Here is a 22,039-nt window from a genome sequence, read left to right as displayed (position 1 = left end):
CAGTATTCTTGCCGCCAAGTTAAAGAAGTATGGGCTGGATGAATGGACTGTAAGGTGGATAGAAAGCTGGCTAGATCGTCGGGCTCAACGGGTAGTGATCAATGGCTCCATGTCTAGTTGGCAGCCGGTTTCAAGCGGAGTGCCCCAAGGGTCGGTCCTGGGGCCGGTTTTGTTTAATATCTTTATTAATGATCTGGAGGATGGTGTGGACTGCACTCTCAGCAAGTTTGCAGATGACACTAAACTAGGAGGCGTGGTAGATACACTAGAGGGTAGGGATCGGATACAGAGGGACCTAGACAAATTAGAAGATTGGGCCGAAAAAAACCTGATGAGGTTCAACAAGGACAAGTGCAGAGTCCTGCACTTAGGACGGAAGAATCCCATGCACTGCTACAGACTAGGGACCGAATGGCTAGGTAGCAGTTCTGCAGAAAAGGACCTAGGGGTCACAGTGGACGAGAAGCTGGATATGAGTCAACAGTGTGCTCTTGTTGCCAAGAAGGCTAACGGCATTTTGGGCTGTATAAGTAGGGGCATTGCCAGCAGATCGAGGGACGTGATCGTTCCCCTTTATTCGACATTGGTGAGGCCTCATCTGGAATACTATGTCCAGTTTTGGGCCCCACACTACAAGAAGGATGTGGAAAAATTGGAAAGAGTCCAGCGGAGGGCAACAAAAATGATTAGGGGTCTGGAGCACATGACTTATGAGGAGAGGCTGAGGGAACTGGGATTGTTTAGTCTCCAGAAGAGAAGAATGAGGGGGGATTTGATAGCAGCCTTCAACTACCTGAAGGGGGGTTCCAAAGAGGATGGAGCTCGGCTGTTCTCAGTGGTGGCAGATGACAGAACAAGGAGCAATGGTCTCAAGTTGCAGTGGGGGAGGTCCAGGTTGGATATCAGGAGAAACTATTTCACTAGGAGGGTGGTGAAACACTGGAATGCGTTACCTAGGGAGGTGGTGGAGTATCCTTCCTTGGAGGTTTTTAAGGCCCGGCTTGACAAAGCCCTGGCTGGGATCATTTAGCTGGGAATTGGTCCTGCTTTGAGCAGGGGGTTGGACAAGATGACCTCTTGAGGTCCCTTCCAACTCTGATATTCTATGATTCTATGACCTCGAAATGCAGAGGGGTTAACTTTAGTGCATACAGGGCTATACAATCTCGTTACCTTCCCCTCCTTGACAGATTCTGCGTTAGTGATAAGGGGAAAGTCTAATCCTGAGTATCAGCTGGTCCAGTCTAGCAGCAAGTGAGCAGGGAGGTCATGACTGCACATCAGATGACAGGAAAGAGCTGGAGATCCACAGTCACCATGTTAAAAGCAAGAATTAGGCCACTTGCAATAGGCCAGAAATGTGAAAGACTTGATTCACTTTGTCGCAGAGAGCAGAGATGCTAATACTTTCTGCTGGAAGCAGAATAGTAGAGGCATTTTGCCACATCTAGCCTTTCAGAGCATACCAACTCTGCAAACAAGAGGCTTAACTACATGGGGAAATTTTCCAGCATAGGATTCCACTTGTTATACAGGGGTAACTCCCCATATAGACACTTATTCCATAACTAATAGCATAATTATACTCCTAGTTATGCCAATAAGTTTCCCCATGTAGATAAGCCTTAAGCAAGAAACTTCAGCAGAGCTGCCTCCAATTTGGCCTGAGGGATTTAATTCAACACATTCACACATGCAATATCCATCTGGAGTTGCAAATGCGGAGAGTTTAGACGACTCATCAGCACTTTACTGTAAAATGCTATATAGGTTACATGCACTATAGATATCAAACCTTGAAGCTTGACAACTTTTAAGGACAATAAAAAACAAATTAGTGCATATAAACTTACGGCCATTTGAAAATTATGTATCGAGCATGAATAGTGTCATCTTAGTGATTTATGAAAGCAATATTTAAAAATTGCGTAAACACTAGTCTGTTTTAGCCAGCACTCCTCAATCTTTGCACCTTATAGCTACACGTGCACAAATATGCCACTGAACTTAAGAAAGCAGTCCACACTTTTGAGCAATATTTAAAATAGATTGCTTGAGGAAAAGAAGAGGATGTATCCAGAACAGAGACCAGCAGATCTCTCAGAGATTCCATCCACGCTGGATGGAGGGAGATAGAGGAATAAAAGCTCCCACCAGATTTGCTAGCCAGTCTGCTACGTTTCCCTAAACAGACACTTCAAGTCATGTGCACTGAAACATGAACTCTTACAACACAAAGTTTAGTATGAATACATCTGTGCAAATTTCAACAGAATGGCAGTATACAACAAATAAATACCCCTTCTTATATTTGAGAAGATTTTAATAAGCATTTTCAGATATTCCTATTTGATTATCTAAACATATGCATATTTAAGAAGTGGACTATTACCTCTCAGAATCTCTATTTGGATATGATCTTGCAAGCGGTGATACTGCATGACTAAGAACAATGTAGGCATAATCAAAAACTTGTTTCACTTGCATGGCGCCGTAAGAACTTCTGCCAACGTCATTTCCTGTAACAATGACAATTATCAATTAACACATTTTTAAACTAGTATCCAGAAAAATCCTGTCAGCCTGAAAGCTCAATACCAAAGAAGCTTCACCACAGATGGTGTGAGTTGATTATCTGAAGGATCTCATACTGAAAATTTGTCCTTGCACACCAAAGTGTGCTAACAAAACTACAAAGCTGAATTAGAGCCGCCAGTGTAGTCTGGCACTTTACGAATGCCAGTTTTTATGTGTTGTGACGTAAGAAACTCAATCCCGATAAAGATATTAGAATAAAACCTATAAAACAAATTTCAAATAATCCCTGTTAAAAGTAGCTTCAATCTACCCTGCATTATTTGTACGGGGAAGGTAGCTGAAATTTTAGAATAAGTTATATATTATTGTGAATAATAAAGCACAGCAGCTCCCGTGACTGATCTCGAGTCTTTTTGAATTAACAGTTTTAGTTACTTTGGAGTTCACTGCCTCTCCTGTTCTTATCTCATCTGCATTAACCAGAAGACTCAATATGCTACATAGATTGAAAAGCAAAACATGGACAACTAGCCATAAGTTAGATGGGGAACTGCCATCACCTGTCAACCGTCGTAGCAAGAAAACTCCAAACCAATACCACCTCAGTAATTTGCGAGCCAAAAAGGAACGATATGTACTGTAATTAGATCCTTACAAAAAGGCAGAAAGCCTGTAAACTAGCGTTGCAACTTCAGAGTTTTACTAGAAATTGCACTTCATGGACTAAATATTTCAGAACAAAAAAAAAAAAAAAGAGAATTTATTAACACTACTTTAAGGGCAGTTGAGCTGAAGAGGTATAAAGCATCAGAGGGATGCTTGATAACCACCTCTTTTCCAAACACTTAAGAGCAAAACCTAGAACAGTTCCTCCAGTTGCCCCTAGATCCAAAACCAATCACTTTAAAGAAGACAGTAGCATGATTCATGCCAAATCCTTCTACCTGATTTCTGGTCTCCAGGTAGGTACTCAGACTAATAAAGTCACCCTTTAGCTTCTCTTTGTTAAACTAAATAGATTAAGTTGGAGTCTTACTGTAAGATGTTTTCCATTTCTTTCATCCTTTTTGTGACTTCTCTGAACCCTGTACAATTTATCAACCCCCTTCTTGAACTCTGAATACCAGAACTGGACACTGTACTCTAGTAGAGGTCACACAAGTGTCAAATACAGAGGTAATATAACCTCCCTACTCCTACTTGAGATTCCAATTTTATACATCCAAGTATCACATTCTATCGGCCAGAGCACTGCATTGCATACCCATGTCCAGCTGATTACACTGGTCTACAATTTTTGAGAAGTCGTCTGCTTCAGAGATAAAATGTGCTATTTATTATGTATTTTGATGTGCTGAATTCAAATATGACAATTAAAACAACTGATTGGCTACTGTTTAAGATATTTAAGTTTTTACATTTTATGTCTATGTATATTGTGTAGATAGTAGAGTTTTAATCATAAATTGTAAACCTAGGTCTTTTCATGTGTTTATGGTAGCTTTATATGATATTTCACCTGTCCTGTTTATGTAACACTTTAAAAATCAGCAAAAGGGTTATACAAATAAAATTTATTATGAAACAAAAGGCAAAAAACTATTATGTACATAGTTTAGTCCTGTTCAGTGTCTACTCGGCGCTTCTTGGCTTGTCTCTTGTATTCATTAAATGGAGCATCTCTTGTCACTGTCCAGCAATAGTCTGCAAGCATTGATGGGCTCCATTTGCCCTGATAGCGTTTCTCCATTGTTGCAATATCCTGGTGAAATTGCTCGCCGCTCACTGCTCCGCAGTTCGATGGAAAAAAAATCTAGATGAGAGTGCCAAAAAATGTATCTTTAGTGACATGTTGCAACCAAGGCTTTTGTATGCTTTGAGGAGGTTTTCCACCAACAACCTGTAGTTGTCTGCCTTGTTGTTTCCGAGAAAATTTATTGCTACTAACTGGAAGGCTTTCCATGCCGTCTTTTCCTTGCCACGCAGTGCATGGTCAAATGCATCATCTCGAAGAAGTTCATGAATCTGAGGACCAACAAAGACACCTTCCTTTATCTTAGCTTCACTTAACCTCGGAAATTTTCCATAGAGGTACTTGAAAGCTGCTTGTGTTTTGTCAATGGCCTTGATGAAGTTCTTCATCAGACCCAGCTTGATGTGTAAGGGTGGTAACAAAATCTTCCTTGATTCAACAAGTGGTGGATGCTGAACACTTTTCCTCCCAGGCTCCAATGACTGTCGCAGTGGCCAATCTTTCTTGATGTAGTGGGAATCTCTTGCACGACTATCCCATTCACAGAGAAAACAACAGTACTTTGTGTATCCAGTCTGCAGACCAAGCAACAGAGCAACAACTTTCAAATCACCACAAAGCCGCTACTGATGTTGGTCATAGTTTATGCAGCTCAAAAGTTGTTTCATATTGTCATAGGTTTCCTTCATATGGACTGCATGACCAACTGGAATTGATGGCAAAACATTGCCATTATGCAGTAAAACAGCTTTAAGACTCGTCTTCGATGAATCAATGAACAGTCTCCACTCACCTGGATCGTGAACGCTGTTGAGGGCTGCCATCACACCATCGATGTTGTTGCAAGCTACAAGATCACCTTCCATGAAGAAGAATGGGACAAGATCCTTTTGACGGTCACGGAACTTGGAAACCCTGACATCACCTGCCAGGAGATTCCACTGCTGTAGTCTGGAGCCCAACAGCTCTGCCTTACTCTTGGGTAGTTCCAAATCCCTGACAAGGTCATTCAGTTCACCTTGTGTTATGAAGTGTGGTTCAGAGGGAGGAGGAGGATGGGAGAAAATGTGGGTCCTGTGACATTGATGGTTCAGGACCAGAAGTTTCATCCTTTTCCACTTCCTCATCTGACTCAAGTGAGAATGATTCTGGTGCATCAGGAACCGGCGGTCCTTCTCCATGGGGTACTGGGCGTATAGCTGATGGAATGTTTGGATAATGCACAGTCCACTTTTTCTTCTTTGACACACCTTTCCCAACTGGAGGCACCATGCAGAAGTAACAATTGCTGGTATCATCTGTTGGCTCTCTCCAAATCATTGGCACTGCAAAAGGCATAGATTTCCTTTTCCTGTTCAACCATTGGCGAAGATTTGTTGCACAAGTGTTGCGGCATGTGTGGGGGGCCCACCTCTTGTCCTGATCTCCAATTTTGCAGCCAAAAGAAAGGTGATAGGCTTTCTTAATCATAGTGGTTATACTGCGCTTTTGTGATGAGGAGGTTACTCACCCTGTGCAGTAACTGACGTTCTTCGAGATGAGTGTCCCTGTGGGTGCTCCACTCCAGGTGTTGGTGCGTCCCTGCGCCTTTGCTCGGAGATTTTTTGCAGCAGTACTCCTAGCGGCCACCCATGCTCAGAGGCTGCTCCCCACTGTGAGTCTAGGTTGACAGTACGCATGCGTGGCCGATCTCCTCAGTTCCTTCTCTACAACGGAGGCCCCCCAACTCTGAAGTAGAGGGGAGGAGAGTGGGTAGTGGAGCACCCACAGGGACATTCATCTCGAAGAACTTCAGTTACTGCACAGGGTGAGTAACCTCTTCGAGAGAGAGATGTCTCTGTGGGTGCTCCACTACAGGTGACTTAAAAGCCGTATATCTTAGGGAGATAGGAACGCCGTAGATAGTACAGCCCTGCCCAAACGTATATCAGATAGAGGGCCTTGAGTAAGGGCATAGTGTTTAACAAATGTGTGCTCAGAGGACCAGGTGACAGCTTTACAGATATCAGCCAGGGGAACTTTGCGTAAGAATGCTACAGAAGCAGCCAGAGATCTAGTGGAGTGTGTTCTGATGCCATCTGGAGGTGTAACTTTCTTCAGTTGATAGCACAACCGGATGCACTGAGAAATCCAGTTCGAAAGTCTCTGGGTAGAAATAGGTGTACCTTTGGAGCGCTCCGCGATGGAGACAAAGTCTGGAAGAATTTCTAAAAGGTTTGGTTCTATCCAAATAGAAGGACAAGGCCCTGCGTACATCTAGTGTATGCATTGAGGCTTCGAACGAGTTCGCGTGTGGTTTCGGAAAAAACGTCGGTAGGTGTATTGGCTCATTAATGTGGAATGACGAGTGCACCTTTGGAAGAAATTTGGGGTGTAATCTGAGGGTAACCTGGTCTTCAAAAAATAGTGTATATGGTGGGTCTGCTATTTCTCCTGCTCGTCTGGCAGAGGTAATTGCCACTAGAAATGCTGTTTTCATCGAGAGGTGTAAAAGGGAGCACGTGGCTAGGGGTTCAAATGGTTGTTGAGTTAGGCAAGACAGTACTAGATTAAGGTCCCACAGGATGGTAGGTGGTTTAATGTCTGGGTATAGGGTTTGGAGTCCCTTGAGAAAACGCTTGGTGATAGGATGAGCAAAGACAGAAGTGTCATCAATTCTGTCGTGAAAAGTTGTAATAGCAGCTAAATAGACCCTGATGGAGCTGAGAGAAAGGCCGGATTGCTTAAGGCCCAATAGATAGTCAAGTATGAGCGAAAGAGATACCGACGTGGGACGAAGTTGTTTGGTGTTCCGCTAATGTGTGAATAGTTTCCACTTTCGTAAATAGGTGGTGCGAGTAGATTGTGTTCTGCTATGTAGGAGCACCCTTTGAACTTGTTCAGAGCAATCTGTTCGCTTTGGGAAAACCATGTAGGAACCAGGCTTTGAGGTGAAGCATGGACAGGTTGGGGTGGAGAAAGCGGCCGTGTTGTTGTGATAGGAGGTTCGGAATGAGAGGCAAGGAGATTGGTGGTTGAATCGGCATTCTGGTGAGGAATGGAAACCACGGTTGTCTGGGCCACGACGGGGCAATTAGGATCACCTTGGCCCGGTCTGTTCATATTTTTATCAGGACCCTGTTGAGAACCAGTATCGGGGGAAACGCATAGAGTAGGTTTCGGTGCCATAGGATCATGAATGCGTCTCCCAGGGAACGTTTGCCCAGTCCTGCTCTGGAGCAAAAATTGGGACATTTCTTGGTTTTTGTAGTTGCATAAAGGTCTATGGTTGGGTAACCCCAAGTGCTGAATACGTTGTGAATGGTTTTCTCGTCTATCTTCCACTCGTGGTCCCATGGGAAGCATCTGCTTAGTTAGTCTGCCGTGGTGTTCATTACTCCGGGAAGATAGGCAGCCGATACCCAGATGTTGTTCGCAATGCACCAATTCCAGAGCTTCATAGCCTCTGTGCACAGCGAATGGGATCGAGCTCCTCCCTGCCCGATAACCTAAAACATGCATGCAATGTTGTCTGTCATCATGCGTACGTGATATTCTTGATTAGTGGCAGGAAGTGACGGCACGCATTGCGAATAGCTCAAAGTTCTAGGACATTTATGTGCAGGGAGATCTCGGTTGACTACCAAAGCCCCTGTACTGTGTGGTGAGACATGTGTGCACCCCAACCTGTCAGAGATGCATCGGTGGTCAGTATGAGTGATGGAGCCTGCTGAAGAAAAGGGACTCCAGAACAGAGGTTGGAGTGAACTGTCCAACAGTGTAGAGAATCTTTGACTTGGACAGGTATGGAGAGAGTCTTGTTTAGAGAGTGCACATTCGGTCTGTAAACTGTGGTCAACCACGCTTGGAAGCGCCTCACGTAGAGATGTGCATTCTGGACGACAAAAGTGCACAAGGCCATGTATTTGTAGGCAGTCTCGGGCAGTCACCTGGGGACTGTTGCGAATTTTTGTGGCCAGTTAGCTTATGGAGTTGAAGTGGTCGGGTGGGAGAGATGCCAACCCCGTCCGGGAGTCAAAGTCTGCTCCTATGAACTCCAGGTGCTAGGTGGGGCATAATGTGGATTTGTTTATTTGTAGGCCAAGAGATAGGAAACAATGGACTGTGAGCCGCGTGAACCGGAGAGCTTAGTCAAACGTTGAGGCTTTGAGGAGGCAATCGTCGAGGTAAGGAAAAATTATGATCCCTTGTTTCCTGAGGTAGGCAGTGACTACGGCTAGGAGCTTGGAAAAGACAAGGGGGGCTGTGAACAGTCCGAAGGGGAGAACCCTGTATTGAAAATGTGTCAAGCACAGGGTAAATCGAAGGAAGCGTCTGTGGGCCGGATGTATAGTGACATGGAAATAGGCGTCTTGTAGGTTGAGGGCAGAAAACCAATCGCCCTGCTCCAGTTTATTATGGTGGTGAGGGTAACCATCTTGAACTTCTGCTTTTTGACAAATTTGTTGAGCCGCCTGAGGTCCAGGATTGGTCGCCATCCCCCATTTTTCTTTTCTGTTAAGAAATAATGGGAGTAAAAACCCTTCCCTTTGTGTTGTGCTGGCACAATTTCTACTGCTCCCAGATGAAGGAGATGTTGCACTTCTTGGAGGAGTAGCTACTCGTGAGAGGGGTCCCTGAAGAGGGACGGGAGGGTGGGTGGGTGGGAGGCAAGGAGAGGAAGGGGATGGCGTATGCAATTGTTACTACCTCTATGACCCACTTGTCGGAGGTAAATGTTCTTCCATTGGTGGGAAAATGGTCATTGGTGGGAGAATGGTCATAGGCGGTGTCCAAAGATAGGTGTGTTGGCTGAAGTGGGAACGCGGTTTTCTAAACCCTCGACCAAGGCTTCAAAACTGCCTATTAGTTGGAGGGGTTGAGGCGCCCCTGCAGAATTGGGACGACGACGCTGGAATCTTGGTCTTTGACGTTGTTGTTGCTCCTGTGGTCTATGGGAATGTTGTGTAAATGCGGGATAGCGTGGACGTTGGTATGGCTGGTATCTATATTGCCGTCTTCTGGTCATAGGTGTCTGGAGACCTAAAGACCGGAGGGTTACCCTTGAGTCCTTCATTGAATGAAGCACGTCGTTCGTGATAGAAGCAAAAAGTTTGTCACCGTCAAAGGGAAGATCTTCAATGGTGCTCTGAGCTTCGAGGAAAGAAAGAGGAGGAGAGCCATGAACCCCGTCGCATGACTACTGCTGTGGCGGTCGATCTTGCTGCAGTGTTGGCTACATCGAGGGCCGCTTGAAGAGCGGTGCGTGATATGATTTGTCCCTTGGAAACCAGAGCTGTGAATTGTTGTTTCTTCTGTTCAGCAATGTCGTCAATAAAATCCATGAATTTATTATAGTTTGTGATCATATTTTGCAAGGACTGCAGTATAATTAACTATACGAAATTGTAGGGTCGAGGATGCGTATACTTTACAACCAAAGAGGTCCAAGCGTTTGCTGTCCTTGTTGGCTGGGGTGGAACGGGAATACTGTTGTTTGGCCCTTTGGTTCGCAGCGTCTACTACCAATGAGTTTGGTGTTGGGTGGGTAAAAAGGAATTCAGAACCCTTTGAAGGGATAAAGTACTTCCTGTCCGCTTGTTTACAGGTAGGTAGGCTTGTAGCTGGAGTCTGCCAGATGGACTTAGCGGGTTCTAAAAGGGCTACGTTGATTGGTAATGCCACCCTAGAGGAAGAAGAGGGCTGTAGGATGTCCGTTAGCTCATGCTGTTGTTCAGTGACTACCTCCAAGTTAATTCTCAAGTCACTGGCAACTCTTTTAAAGAGGTCTTGGAATTTTGTGTAGTCATCCGACGGTGTTGGAGGAAGGGGAAGTAAGGCTTCCTCAGGCGTTACCTCCGGCTCTGCTGGAATAGAAGCAGGGCTAGGTTGATCCTGGAAGTGTGACTGTGCTGCCAGGTGTCTTGTGTCACTGGCAGATTCATCAGGTGGTGGCGCTAGACCGGTGTTGCGTCTGGTCAAATTGCCATAGGCCACGTATTCTCGAGGGTACGATGCCCATGGTGTGCAATATTGCCATGGTGGTGGGTAGGGCATAGGTGGTGCCATCCAGGGGTTCACCCCCCAGGGGGCAGGATCCTGAGAGTAGGATGAGGTAGTTTTCTTATAACCTCTATTGACTGGGGTCTGGGAGTGGGAGTCTTGATATGGAGAAAAAACTCCCTGTGGATCAGTTTCCTCCTCACTGGAGGAAGGCTGCTCAGATCCTGACTCAGGCATTGGATAAGAACAGGCATTCATCAGGGGAGACTGCAGGATAGGTGATACCAATAGATCTGCTGTCTGAGTAAATTGAAAAGGTGAGGCTCCTGCGTGAGGTGAAAGCTGTGCAGGGGGAGGTTGCCGTGCGGGAGCATTCCTCTGAGCAGGGGTTTTGCCTGTGATCTCCCTGTCAGTCTGCTCCGCGGTTGTCGGTGCTGCGGTCGGTGCCAGGCAGGCAACATCAGCCTGCAGGGGATCAGGCATGTTGTAAAATGTCGGCACCGCGACAGACGCGGTGCCGAACGGTGCCATAATAGAGGCAGGCAACTGAAAGCCTGATGCCTCAGCACCAGAGCCTTGTGCAGCCGCCGCAGCCTCAGGAGGCTTTCGCACGGTTCCTGAGGAGCCCGGCTCAAAGTTGCTGAGGCGAGGAAACACAGGCAGGGAGACCGTTGATTTGCCTGAAGAAACCTTGTGCCTCATAACCTTCTTTGGTGAAGAAAGCTGTCCCTTCTTTGTAGATTTTTTTCAGTTTTTAAGAGGCGGGGGGGCTGTGGCAGGCAGCGGAGCCGGATTCAGCGCCTGGGTCTGAAACTGACCCGATAAACTGTTCTTCCTGCAAAAGTCTAAGTCTAAGCTCCCTGTCCTTCTGCGCCCTGGAACTGAGTTTACAGCAGTGGGCACATTTTTGGGGAATGTGGGCTTCCCCCAAACATTTTATACACTTTGAGTGGCCATCTGATAGCGGGATAGCCTCCTTACATGTAGAACAGCGCTTGAAGCCTGTGGAGCCCGGCATGGCCGAAGCGGCTGCGGCTGACAATTTTTTTTTTTTTTTTTTTTTGGTAACAGATAAGAGGTAATTAATTACACTAACAAGGAACTGACAACAAACTAACTACTAGAAGGGTAACTGTAGCAAGAGTGAGGGATTTCCTAACGAGACTGCTGAGCTCCGTCTCAGGCCGGGGACAGTAGAGAAGGAACTGAGGAGACAGGCCACGCATGCGTACTATCAACCTAGACTCACAGCGGGGGGGCAGCCTCTGAGCATGCGTGGCCGCTAGGAGTACTGCTGCAAAAAATCTCCGAGCAAAGGCGCAGGGATGCACCAACACCTGGAGTGGAGCACCCACAGGAACATCTCTCGAAGAAGAAGCAAAAGTCACTTCACCACAAACATAGCAGAAGTTATCTGCACTGTTCACACAGGTACGAGGCATCTCTGCTCACTTTGGCTAAACAGAAATGTGTCCCTTTGCAAAATCAAACACTGACAAATAAGAGAGCACGACACTGTATGATTTCTAGAGCTGATATAGGGCAATTTGTTCAGCAGAGTGATGTAAGCTTCATTATGATTGCATCATCCATGACTTCTAGGAATAACAAGATGCAATTCATATCATGTATGACGCAATACCAGCTTCAGATTGCGTCATTCATTGTTTTGCCTAAAAAGCAAGTACTGTCCAAACCCAGTCAGATTTATTCATAGATCCAGTCAAAGATGTATTTTAGTCATTTCTGGTTTAAATTGAGATCCCTTCCCTTTAGAACTCACTTATCCTCCGCCATTCCCAAGTCAAGGGTCGTATATACTGACCCAATAGCATATCTTGAAAACTAGAGCCAATCAACAATTTTAAGCATCATTTTCGTTCTCAGTGACCCAGAATTAGTAAAGTTTGACTACATTTATTTCAGAAGCATTTTGGCTGTAGAGCAGTGTTATCCACCATGACCCAAGTATTTTTGTTTTGTTTTTTTCCCCCCAAAGTCACAGCTTCCCTGGATAGAGTCCCCGCCTCCAATCCTGTAAGTATGGCCTACATTTTTCGTTCCTAGATGTAGGATTTCAAATTTGGCTGCAATGAACTGCATATTGTTTGCTTGTGCCCAGTTTACCAAGTTACCCAGATCACTCTGCATCAGTGACCTGTCCACGTCATTATGTACCTCTGCCCCAATCTTTAGGTGATCTGCAAACCAACAGTGATGATTTTATGTTGTCTTCCAGATCACTGATAAACAGTGTTAAAAGTGTAGGGTCAAGAATTGATCCCTGAGACTGACTAGAAATGCCCCCACTTGATTATTCCTCATTTGCAGTTATATTTTATTTACTCACTTAAATGTGCATGTTGATTTTGCATTCCAGTTTTTAATTAATGTCATGAGGTACCAAGTCAATACTTTACAGAAGTTGAAGTACATGACAACACTTTTACTTTAACAAAACTTGTAATCTCATCAAAAAAGATCAAATTAGTTTGACAGGACCTATATTCCATAAACCCATATTGAGTAGCATTTATTATATTAACCTCCTTTAATTCTTTATTAATAGAGTCCCATATCAGTAATTCCATTATTTTGCTCAGGACCAATATCAGGCTGACAGGCCTATAATTACCCATGTCATCCTGTTTACCATTTTTAGATATTGGCACAACTTTACTTTGTGTTTCAAGACTCATTAAAAGTCAACATTAAGGAGCAAGAGACTCCTCAGTCAGTTCTTTTAAAACTCTTGGATGCAACTCTTGGATGTAGAGCAGTTAGTTTTAAGATGTTTAACTTTTGTAGCTGCTGTTTAACATTCTTCCAAGTTACTGTTCAAATAAAAAGCGGATGCATGTATCCGACGAAGTGGGCATTCACCCACGAAAGCTTATGCTCCAATACATCTGTTAGTCTTAAAGGTGCCACAGGACTCTGTTGCTTTTTTACAGATCCAGACTAACCTGGCTACCCCTCTGGTACTGTTCAAATAAAGTGTGTCCTCAATCATGTCATACAAATATATCTGGCTTTTTCCCCAAATTGAATCATTCTGTCTTTACTGCATTACTGACAATTGTACCATTTCCATTGAGTAATTCTACTATTTCCATTGGCTCTGATGGCCAGAGATTTGTGGGGGTTTTTTTTGCTTCCCTTATAACTTTCCTACAATTCCTAGCTACCAATTTATTTATTACTATCAATTTCCCCTTGCATCAATTTGTTACACATTTAATTTTTTATAGCTGCATTCACTTCCCCTCCAACCCATGTTGGTTTTTAACTAGTATGGCCTTCTTTTGACAGACTTGCTAGGCATTTAGTGAAATATTCTTGAACAGTTGCTAATAATTCATGATTCATAATTGAAATCCTCTCACCTGGTTTGGCTCAATCATTTATAGCTTTGTGAAACTGGCCCTTTTAAAGCACCATGTACATATGTTACTGGTTTGGACTTTACTCTGTTTGCATAAAGAATGTAATGAAGTGATCATTTGTACCTAACCTACCACTATTATTTAATTCTGTGATTAATTCCTATTTATCTGTCAAGCATGGTCTAATACAAGATTCCCCTTCCCTTTTCCCCTTCCCCCAACAAAGCTGGATGCAACATTTTCTGAGTTAGGAAATTGTCATCTTTAATATTTAGAAATTTCAAGGATGTTTAGCACTGGCAGCACGAGATCTCCAGCAAGTGTCATTCAGACTGAAGTCCCCCATAATCTTTTTTTTCCTACATATTACAGATAGGGGCTTAAGGAACCAGTCATCTTGTTCTCTAGTGTGATCTGGTGGTATGTAGCATAGTCTTATTTGGAGTACCTTGTGCTTTTTTTTAAGGACATTGATCCATAAAAATTCAAGGTCATTTTCTGATTTATCAGTGACTCAAACAGGTAAACTCAATAGACTTACATACAATAACCAAACAGATGAAGCTGGAATTCCTGTAATATTCATATACAGGTAAGTATTTTCTTCACATATACCAACATAATTCTGAATGTTAATTTATAAATTTTTCCTTGCGTGCGCTTTTAGTCTAGCACTTTGTAAACTTAACTGAATACAAGGTATGGACATCTTAAAGCAACACGATGTAGTTCCTTCACATAACAAAGAACAACTTTGATCTTTTTGTCATACTCTACATTTCTGATTTTTAAAAGAAGTATTTAAAAAGTTATGTAATCTTACCAGGGAGGAGAGGATCTTCAATGCACAACATGGATGGTCTATATCCATTGGTCATGGCTTTCATGATTTCTTCTTTGGCAATATAGGCACCTCCATTTTTTATTCTAATACCAGTTTTCAAGTAATTAAAATTTCTTCCATACAGTTCAAAAAATTCTACTAGAAGCATTCCAAGGTTTTCATCAGCTCTCCTGGCATCAATTCTTGGATGCAACTGTAAAGAAGAATGTCTGATACTTACTAAAAAAGTGAGGGTGGATTATAGGCATGTACTAGCAAACTAACAAGCCATGTACTAACGGTTAGACATAAAACTGGTCCATTATAGCCACTTCATAACCTGAAAGTTGCAATCCTATTACCTTTCCCCAACTAAATTCCCCTAAGCTTTCCTTAAACTTCACTTCATGAATGTAACCAAGAGGGGGCAGCACTTGAATAGTCTATGGAGCCTATAGGTACTTAACCAAATCTTTCTACTTAGTCTAGTTTTCTAGTCCAAAAGCAACACAGAAGAATTGCCACTTAGATATGATGCCTAGATAATGAAGGAATATTGGTTTAAGTTTTCATAGGGATTCTGCAGTGGTGGCAGTTTCCAGAAGATGGAGAAAATAGAACTCAGTGTTTCCCCTACAAATGCTTGTGCATTCTAGAACAGATATGCATTGCTGGCCTCTCACCATCGTCCCCATGTTTTACCAGATGTACACAACTTGAAGACCAGCTCAGACAGCCGACAACTAGCCAATAACTACCGTATATACTCATTCATAAGCCGAATTTTTTTAGTAAAAAAGGGAAACACCAGAGATGGGGGTCGGCTTATGAATGGGTCTAGAGAGGGAGAGGTGGGACACAGCCCCTCTGCCCAACAGAGGGAGCAAGAAGAGGTGGCACAGCCAGAAGAGACAGAAGGGAAGAGGCAGGACCAGAGTCTCTCCATTTCTGGCCACCCTGCTCTCCCCCAGCCTCTAAAGCGGCCGCCCGGCCCGGCCCGCGGGAGCGGGCTGCGGACAGGTCAGAGACATCCTCCCCAGATAAGGTGGGAAGGGCTGGGAGGGGGAGAGTGTGGGGGTCCTGGGCTAGGGGTGGGGTCATGTGGGGGGTGGTCACAGGGATTACTCCCCTGACTCCCAGCTTCTCTCCCCCCACCAAAATTTCCCCACCAGTTGCTGTCCCGGCAAGCAGCTGGTGTGCCGGGACACTTTGTTTACTTAGGTTTACCTCCGTGCCTGCGGATGCTCGAGGTAAACAAACCATCTCGGACCACCAGGGGCTTATCCTGATGGCCCGGGAGCCAAAGTTTGCTGACCCCTGAATTATAGGGTCTGCTTATGAACGGGTTATAAAAATTTTCCATTTTTACTTATCCATCTTCTGGGAGGGAGGTCAGTTTATAAACGAACTGGCTTATGATCGAGTATATATGGTAAACACCAAAGCTACTCATAAAGAACGCCTATGCTGGAGCGTATGTCTAGATCAGTGTGAGGCCCTGTTTTGAATCTGAGTTAACTGACTGCCAATTCACTGTAGTTAGGCTTTATAATGATAATCCAGAAATTCCACAAACACAAATGGGCCATATGGAAAAAGTATGTAATTAAAGGCTATCATAATGCATCCACACAAAGAGATTGAATTATGATTTTATTTCTCCTTAGCTTTGTTCTAGGAAACTGCTCAAACCATTTTAGCTGAAATTTGCAACAAGTCAATCTGAAGGAAACACCTAGAATGGAAAAATTTCAGCCCAATCAAAGCTATAAGCAACTGAAAACAAGGTCTTATAATGGAAAGTGTTGGGCACCTAGCCTCACCTATAATATACTAAACACAAGATTCGCACATAATTTATTTTTTTAACAAGGTATCAAAATTGTGTGTGTGGTCCATAAACATACATCTTTGTAGGTCAGAAGTAGCTTTTATCACAACAGGCATTTGGGTGAGAGAACAGCCAGGCCCAGCTGTCCTGGTTCCAAGCCTACTCCCATTAGCACAGCAGGAGGTCTGCTGACAAGGGAAGCAAGCAAGCAAAGGATGCAGAGAAGATTCCAAAGGAATTCAGGGGCATGCAAGGACCCTCAGGCATAGGCGCTGACTTCCCCTCTGCTCGGTGGGTGCTTGACCCCACCCCGCCTCTGGCCCCGCCCCTGAACCCCCTTGCCACACCCCCATTCCCCCAAGTTCCCGCCCCACTCTGCCTCCGCCCCTGAGTGCACTGCACCCCCGCTCCTTCCCCTCCCTCCCGGAAAGTCCTAAGTGCTGCCAAACAGCTGTTAGGTGGCGGGGGGGAGGGTAGCATTAGAAGGGAGAGGGAGGAGCAGGGACATGGTGCGCTGGGGGGGCAGCAGGAGGCGAGGAGGGAGGAGCTTGGCTGCGGAGCACTCACTAATTTTTCCCCGTGGGTGCTCCAGCCTATGCCCTCAGAGCATCCCCTCCATCCATCCTCTATCTGGTAACAGGGAGGAAGGAGTAAAAGAGATAAGGGAGTAGTAGTCATGGAGAAATCAGTGAGGCTCTCTGACACTACCATAATTTGACAACAGTTTGTTTCCAGTGTTTCTACTGAAATGACTACCATGTTATGTGGCCTGCTTGCTTGCAGGCCAACCAAATAGGGTGTGGGGCAGACTACTGACAGCCTCTGCCAGAGAAAGGGACAGTTCTAGGCAGCAGGTTCGGCAAAAAGGTTGTATGGAGCGGGCCACTATGCCATTCTCCACATTGATTATACTCATATAACACATTTTCAGAGGCCTCTGCTGCTGTTCTCATCCATACTCTGAGCAGAGCTCTCAGAGATATGAGAGGCAGCCTGCAGGGGAATGGAGATCACAAAGCCTTAACAACAAAGGGAGTGCTGTGTGTCACTAAGGGAGAGAGAAGAGGAACAGCCAATTGGAGAATTCATAGCAGAAACAAATTTAAGAACAGAGTAACAAACAAAATAGAGAACTTACCTGCAGGAAACTAATTGCCATTAAAATTAGGCTGTAAGAGCTAATTCCACCAGTAAAAACTTCATTCAAATCCCTCTGAAGAAGGAACTGTTTTAATACTAAAATCAAGTAAGGCAGCAATGAATACTTCTGTAAATAGGAAAAATAGGTCTGTTAAAATCTTCATAGAATTTGTGAGAGATTATAAGAGGCATTAACATGTAAAATTCTCTCCTCAAAAGCATGACTATAGGACTTTTTAATCAGGCTATTTGAAATTCTTTTTACTAGCTGTTTACTCAAAGGAATAGTTAACACTTTATTTTATTTCTATGTAAGTACGGTATTTAATTTGGTATTGTATCTGCCTAACAAAAGGAAAATAAAGGTTAACACAGAAAGCTACTTTTTTAAACTCCTTCATCAGCCAAGACATTATTATCCAAGGTGATCATCAAATTATATTGCAGGAGGGATATAACCAGCAGTAACTACAACAACAGCTGATTTTAGTAATAGTTAGAAGACAGCTAACACTTTGCTGTATAGGTATAATTAATAATCCAAACCAGATCTAATATATAAAAGTTTCACTAAAGCTGGTTAGTTATTATGCAAAGTTGTGAAGAAACAAATTATCACAATATACCAGCTTCACATTTATTTAAGCTTTCCAAGAAAACAGTTCAGTTCACAGAGTATAAAAGCTATTCAGGACCTGCGTTGAGACCATACAAAGGAGTGCTATATTTAAGGTAAAGACTTTAAAGCAGCATACTAGCATACTAAAGGTGCACCACAGTGGGCACACTGCTGAATTCTTTAACAGACATAGGAAGAGTACCTAGCATGCAAAAAAGTTGCTTTTCCAGCACGAAAGAACTGACTTTCGGTCCCTACATATTTCATATATAGAAGCTATTCACTTCTGTAAAAGCTAGGCTTTTCACATGTAATTCATGGAAAGGTGGGTAATAAAGTATTAAATGTTCAGAATGATGGTAGTGTTTGCTGTGCAACATGCTTAATTTAGCTAATAGTCTCTTAAGCAGTGTATTATGTGGAGCCTTGCCTCACTTAAGACAAACTTCAGTGCAGCTCACTTCAATTCTGTGTGACACACCAATCCCATTTATTTAATGGACAAACAAAAGGTATGCTAGGATGGGGGGAGGGAGGGGGAGGGGAAAATCCTGAGTTCTAGTTAAGTTCTTCAGAATTTATCAAATTCATTTTGGGTTGACTGTTTCCAAGCTTGCTCTCAGCCTACAAGCAATTGCCAGTTTTGAATAGACAGCTCAGCTGTTTCCGTTTTGAATGCATTAAAAAGCCTAAAGTGGTAGCTCTCATTATGGTTTTGGTAGTTTTAACTAGAGCTGGTTAGGAAATGTTTTTCCCCTTCTTGGGAAAAACTCAATAAAAAATGGTTTTCTAGAAACTGTTCTACAAATTTGAGAGGCTTATCAAAAACAAAAATTCATCAGAAACTGAACTCATGAAAGTTTATTTTGACAAAAAACTCAATTTTTCACTGAAACATTAAACCAAAAATGTCAAACTAACTTTTACAACAGAAATTTGCAATCAATTTTTTATATAAACCTAAAAACCTACTGGAATTTGGAATACTGGGGCAACGAACATTTAGACACAAAACACTAAGGGTATGTCAAACACCATGGCAGCATGCCTCCCAGCCTGGGGCAACAGACTCAGGCTACTGAAGGTCATGCTAGTGCTCTAGAAGTAGCTGGGTGGACAACTCTTTCAAGGTTCAGCTCAGGCTCTGAAGCCTAAAGAGGTGGGTGTAAATCAGCATCCCAGGTTAAGTCAGGGGACATCACAATTCAGGTCACCAAGAAAAAAATTGAAAGCCTGATATTGTTGATATTTCAAAACTTAAAGTTAAGGTACCTTCAAAGACAGAATGACTTCAAACTGGATTGTGACAAATTCTGGGTCAGAAATGTTTCTAACTTAAAAGCTACTTAGGTTTTCTACAAGTTCAGATTTTGGGGAGGGTTTTGGGGGGGGGGCACTATTTATTTTTAAAGTTTTAATGAAAACTTAATCAAGCCAAATTCAAAGATATTATGTACTGCACTGCAAGTCACTGTATATCATTACATTTTTATTTGCATAATTTGGCAAATATGTAGTACGAAGACCATATTTTAAAGCATCAGCAGAAGAGATCACAAAGGTTTAATAAACTGACACAAATTTGTCCCTCACCTTTCCAAAGTACACTTCTGTACAGAATTGAGATAATGTCCCTGTTTAAAGCTTTCAAGTATTGGAAATGAACAGTTTATTAGAGTATTTCCTCTCACCAAACTTAGCTAAGCACACGAGTACTACAGTATATATGCAAAATTTCAACAAATGAGACTTCTTTCCACACTTGTTACTCAACCATCTAAATGTCATTTTAAAGCAGACCTTTTCAAACAAACAATTCTCCTTGCACAAGAACATAAGAATGGCCATACTGGGTCAGACCAAAGGTCCAGCTATCCTGTCTTCCAACAGTGGCCAATACCAGGTGCTCCAGAGGGAATGAACAGAACAGATACTCATCAAGTGATCCATCCCATCACCCATTCCGAGCTTCTGACTAAGAGAGGCTAGAGATACAATCCCTGCCCATCCTGGCTAATAGCCATTGATGGACGTAGCCTCCATTAAGTTATCTAGTTCTTTTTTGAACCCTGTTATAGTCTTGGCCTTCACAGCATCCTCTGGCAAAGAATTCCACAGACTGACTGTGTTGTGTGAAAAAATGCTTCCTTTTGTTAGTTTTAAACCTGCTGCCTATTAATTTCATTTGTGACCCCTAGTTCTTATGTTATAAGCAGCAGTAAATAACATGTTCTTATTTACTTTCTCCACACACGTCATGATTTTATAGACCTCTCCCCCTTAGTTGTCTCTTTTCCAAGCTGAAAAGTCCCAGCCTCATTAATCTCTCCTCATACAGAAGCTGTTCGATATTCCTAATAATTTTTGTTGCCCTTTTCTGAATCTTTTCCAATTCCAATGCATCTTTTTTGAGATGGGGGGGCCATGTCTGCATGCAGTATTCAAGATGAGGGCATACCATGGATTTATATATAGAGGCAATATGATATTTTCTCTTACTATTTATCTCTTTCTTAATGATTCCCAACATTCTGCTTGCTTTTCTGACTGCCGCTGCACATTGAGTGGATGTTTTCAGAGAACTATCCAAAATGACTCTTTCTTGAGTAGTATGTGTATAGTTGGGATTATGTTTTCCAATGTGCATTACTTTGCATTTATCAAAATTGAAATTTATCTGCCATGATGTTGCCCAGTCACCCAGTTTTGAGAGATCTTTTTGTAGCTCTCCGCAATCTGCCTGGGACTTAACTATCTTGTGCAATTTTGTATCATCTGCAAATTTTGCCACTCACTGTTTACCTCTTTTTCCAGATCATTTATGAATATATTGAAGAGGACTGGGCCTGGTACAGACCCCTCAGGGATACCACTATTTACCTCTCTCCATTCTGAAAACTGACCATTTATTCCTACCCTTTGTTTCCTATCTTTTAACCAGTTACCAATCCATGAGAGGACCTTCCCCTCTTATCCCATTACAGCTTCCTTTGCTTAAGAGCCTTTGATGAGGGACCTTGTCAAAGGCTTTCTGAAAATCTAAAAACACTATATCCACTGGATCCCCCTTGTCCATATACTTGTTTATCTTCTCAAAGAATTCTAGTAGATTTGGTGAGGCACGATTTCCCTCTACTAAAATCATGTTGACTCTTCCCCAACAAATTATGTTCATCTATGTGTCTGACAATTTTGTTCTTTACTATAGTTTCAACCAGTTTGCCGGATACTGAAGTCAGGCTTACTGGCCTGTAATTGCCGGGATCACCTCTGGAGCCCTTTTTAAAAATTGGTGTCACATTAGCTATCCTCCAATCAGAAGCTGATTTAAATGAAAGGTTATAGACTACAGTTAGTATTTCTGCAATTTCACATTTGAGTTCTTTCAGAACTCTTGGGTGAATACCATCTGGTCCTGGTGACATATTACTGTTATGAATGTGTTCCAAAATCTCCTTTGATACCTCAATCTGGGACAGTTCCTCAGATTTGTCACCTAAAAAGAATGGCACAGGTTTGGGAATCTCCCTCACATCCTCAGTCGTGAAGAGTGATGCAAGGAATTCCATTTAGTTTCTCCGCAATAGCCTTATTGTCCTTGCGTGCCCTTTAGCATTTCGATTGTCCAATGGCCCCGTTGGCTGTTTAGCAGGCTTCCTGCCTCTGAAGTACTTAAAAATTTGTTGCTATTACTTTGAGTCTTTGGCTAGCTGTTCTTCAAATTCTTTTTTGGCCTTCCTAATTATATTTTTACACTTCATTTGCCAGAGTTTATGCTCCTTTCTATTTTCCTCACTAGGATTTAACTTTTTTTTATTTTATTTTATTATTAAAAGGATGCCTTTTTGCCTCTCACTGCTTCTTTTACTTTGTTTAGCCTCAGTGGCACTTTTTTAGTTCTCCATGTTTTTAAATTTGGGATATATATTTCAGTTGAGCCTCATTATGGCATCTTGCAGAGATTTCA

General features: G+C 43.0%; 1 protein-coding gene across 10 annotated transcripts in view; it reads right to left on the bottom strand.

The window, feature by feature from the left end:
- Positions 1–22,039, bottom strand: part of TENT4A (terminal nucleotidyltransferase 4A) — a 117,569-nt gene that overhangs the window by 42,134 nt on the left and 53,396 nt on the right. For all 10 annotated transcript variants that reach the window (XR_010598519.1, XR_010598517.1, XR_010598520.1 and 7 more), the window contains exons 6-8: positions 17,452–17,580; positions 14,483–14,696; positions 2,393–2,519 (exon numbers count right to left, since the gene is read on the bottom strand). Coding sequence is in view for 6 of the 10 variants with exons in the window: in XM_024109622.3 (XP_023965390.3) it covers positions 2,393–2,519; positions 14,483–14,696; positions 17,452–17,580 (470 nt within the window). In the remaining 4 variants the exon portion in view is untranslated. The remainder of the gene's footprint in view (positions 1–2,392; positions 2,520–14,482; positions 14,697–17,451; positions 17,581–22,039) is intronic.

The sequence above is a fragment of the Chrysemys picta genome, chromosome 2, assembly GCF_011386835.1.
Source record: "Chrysemys picta bellii isolate R12L10 chromosome 2, ASM1138683v2, whole genome shotgun sequence".
Taxonomy (NCBI): Eukaryota; Metazoa; Chordata; order Testudines; family Emydidae; genus Chrysemys; species Chrysemys picta.
This window is presented reverse-complemented; position numbering and strand designations above follow the sequence as displayed.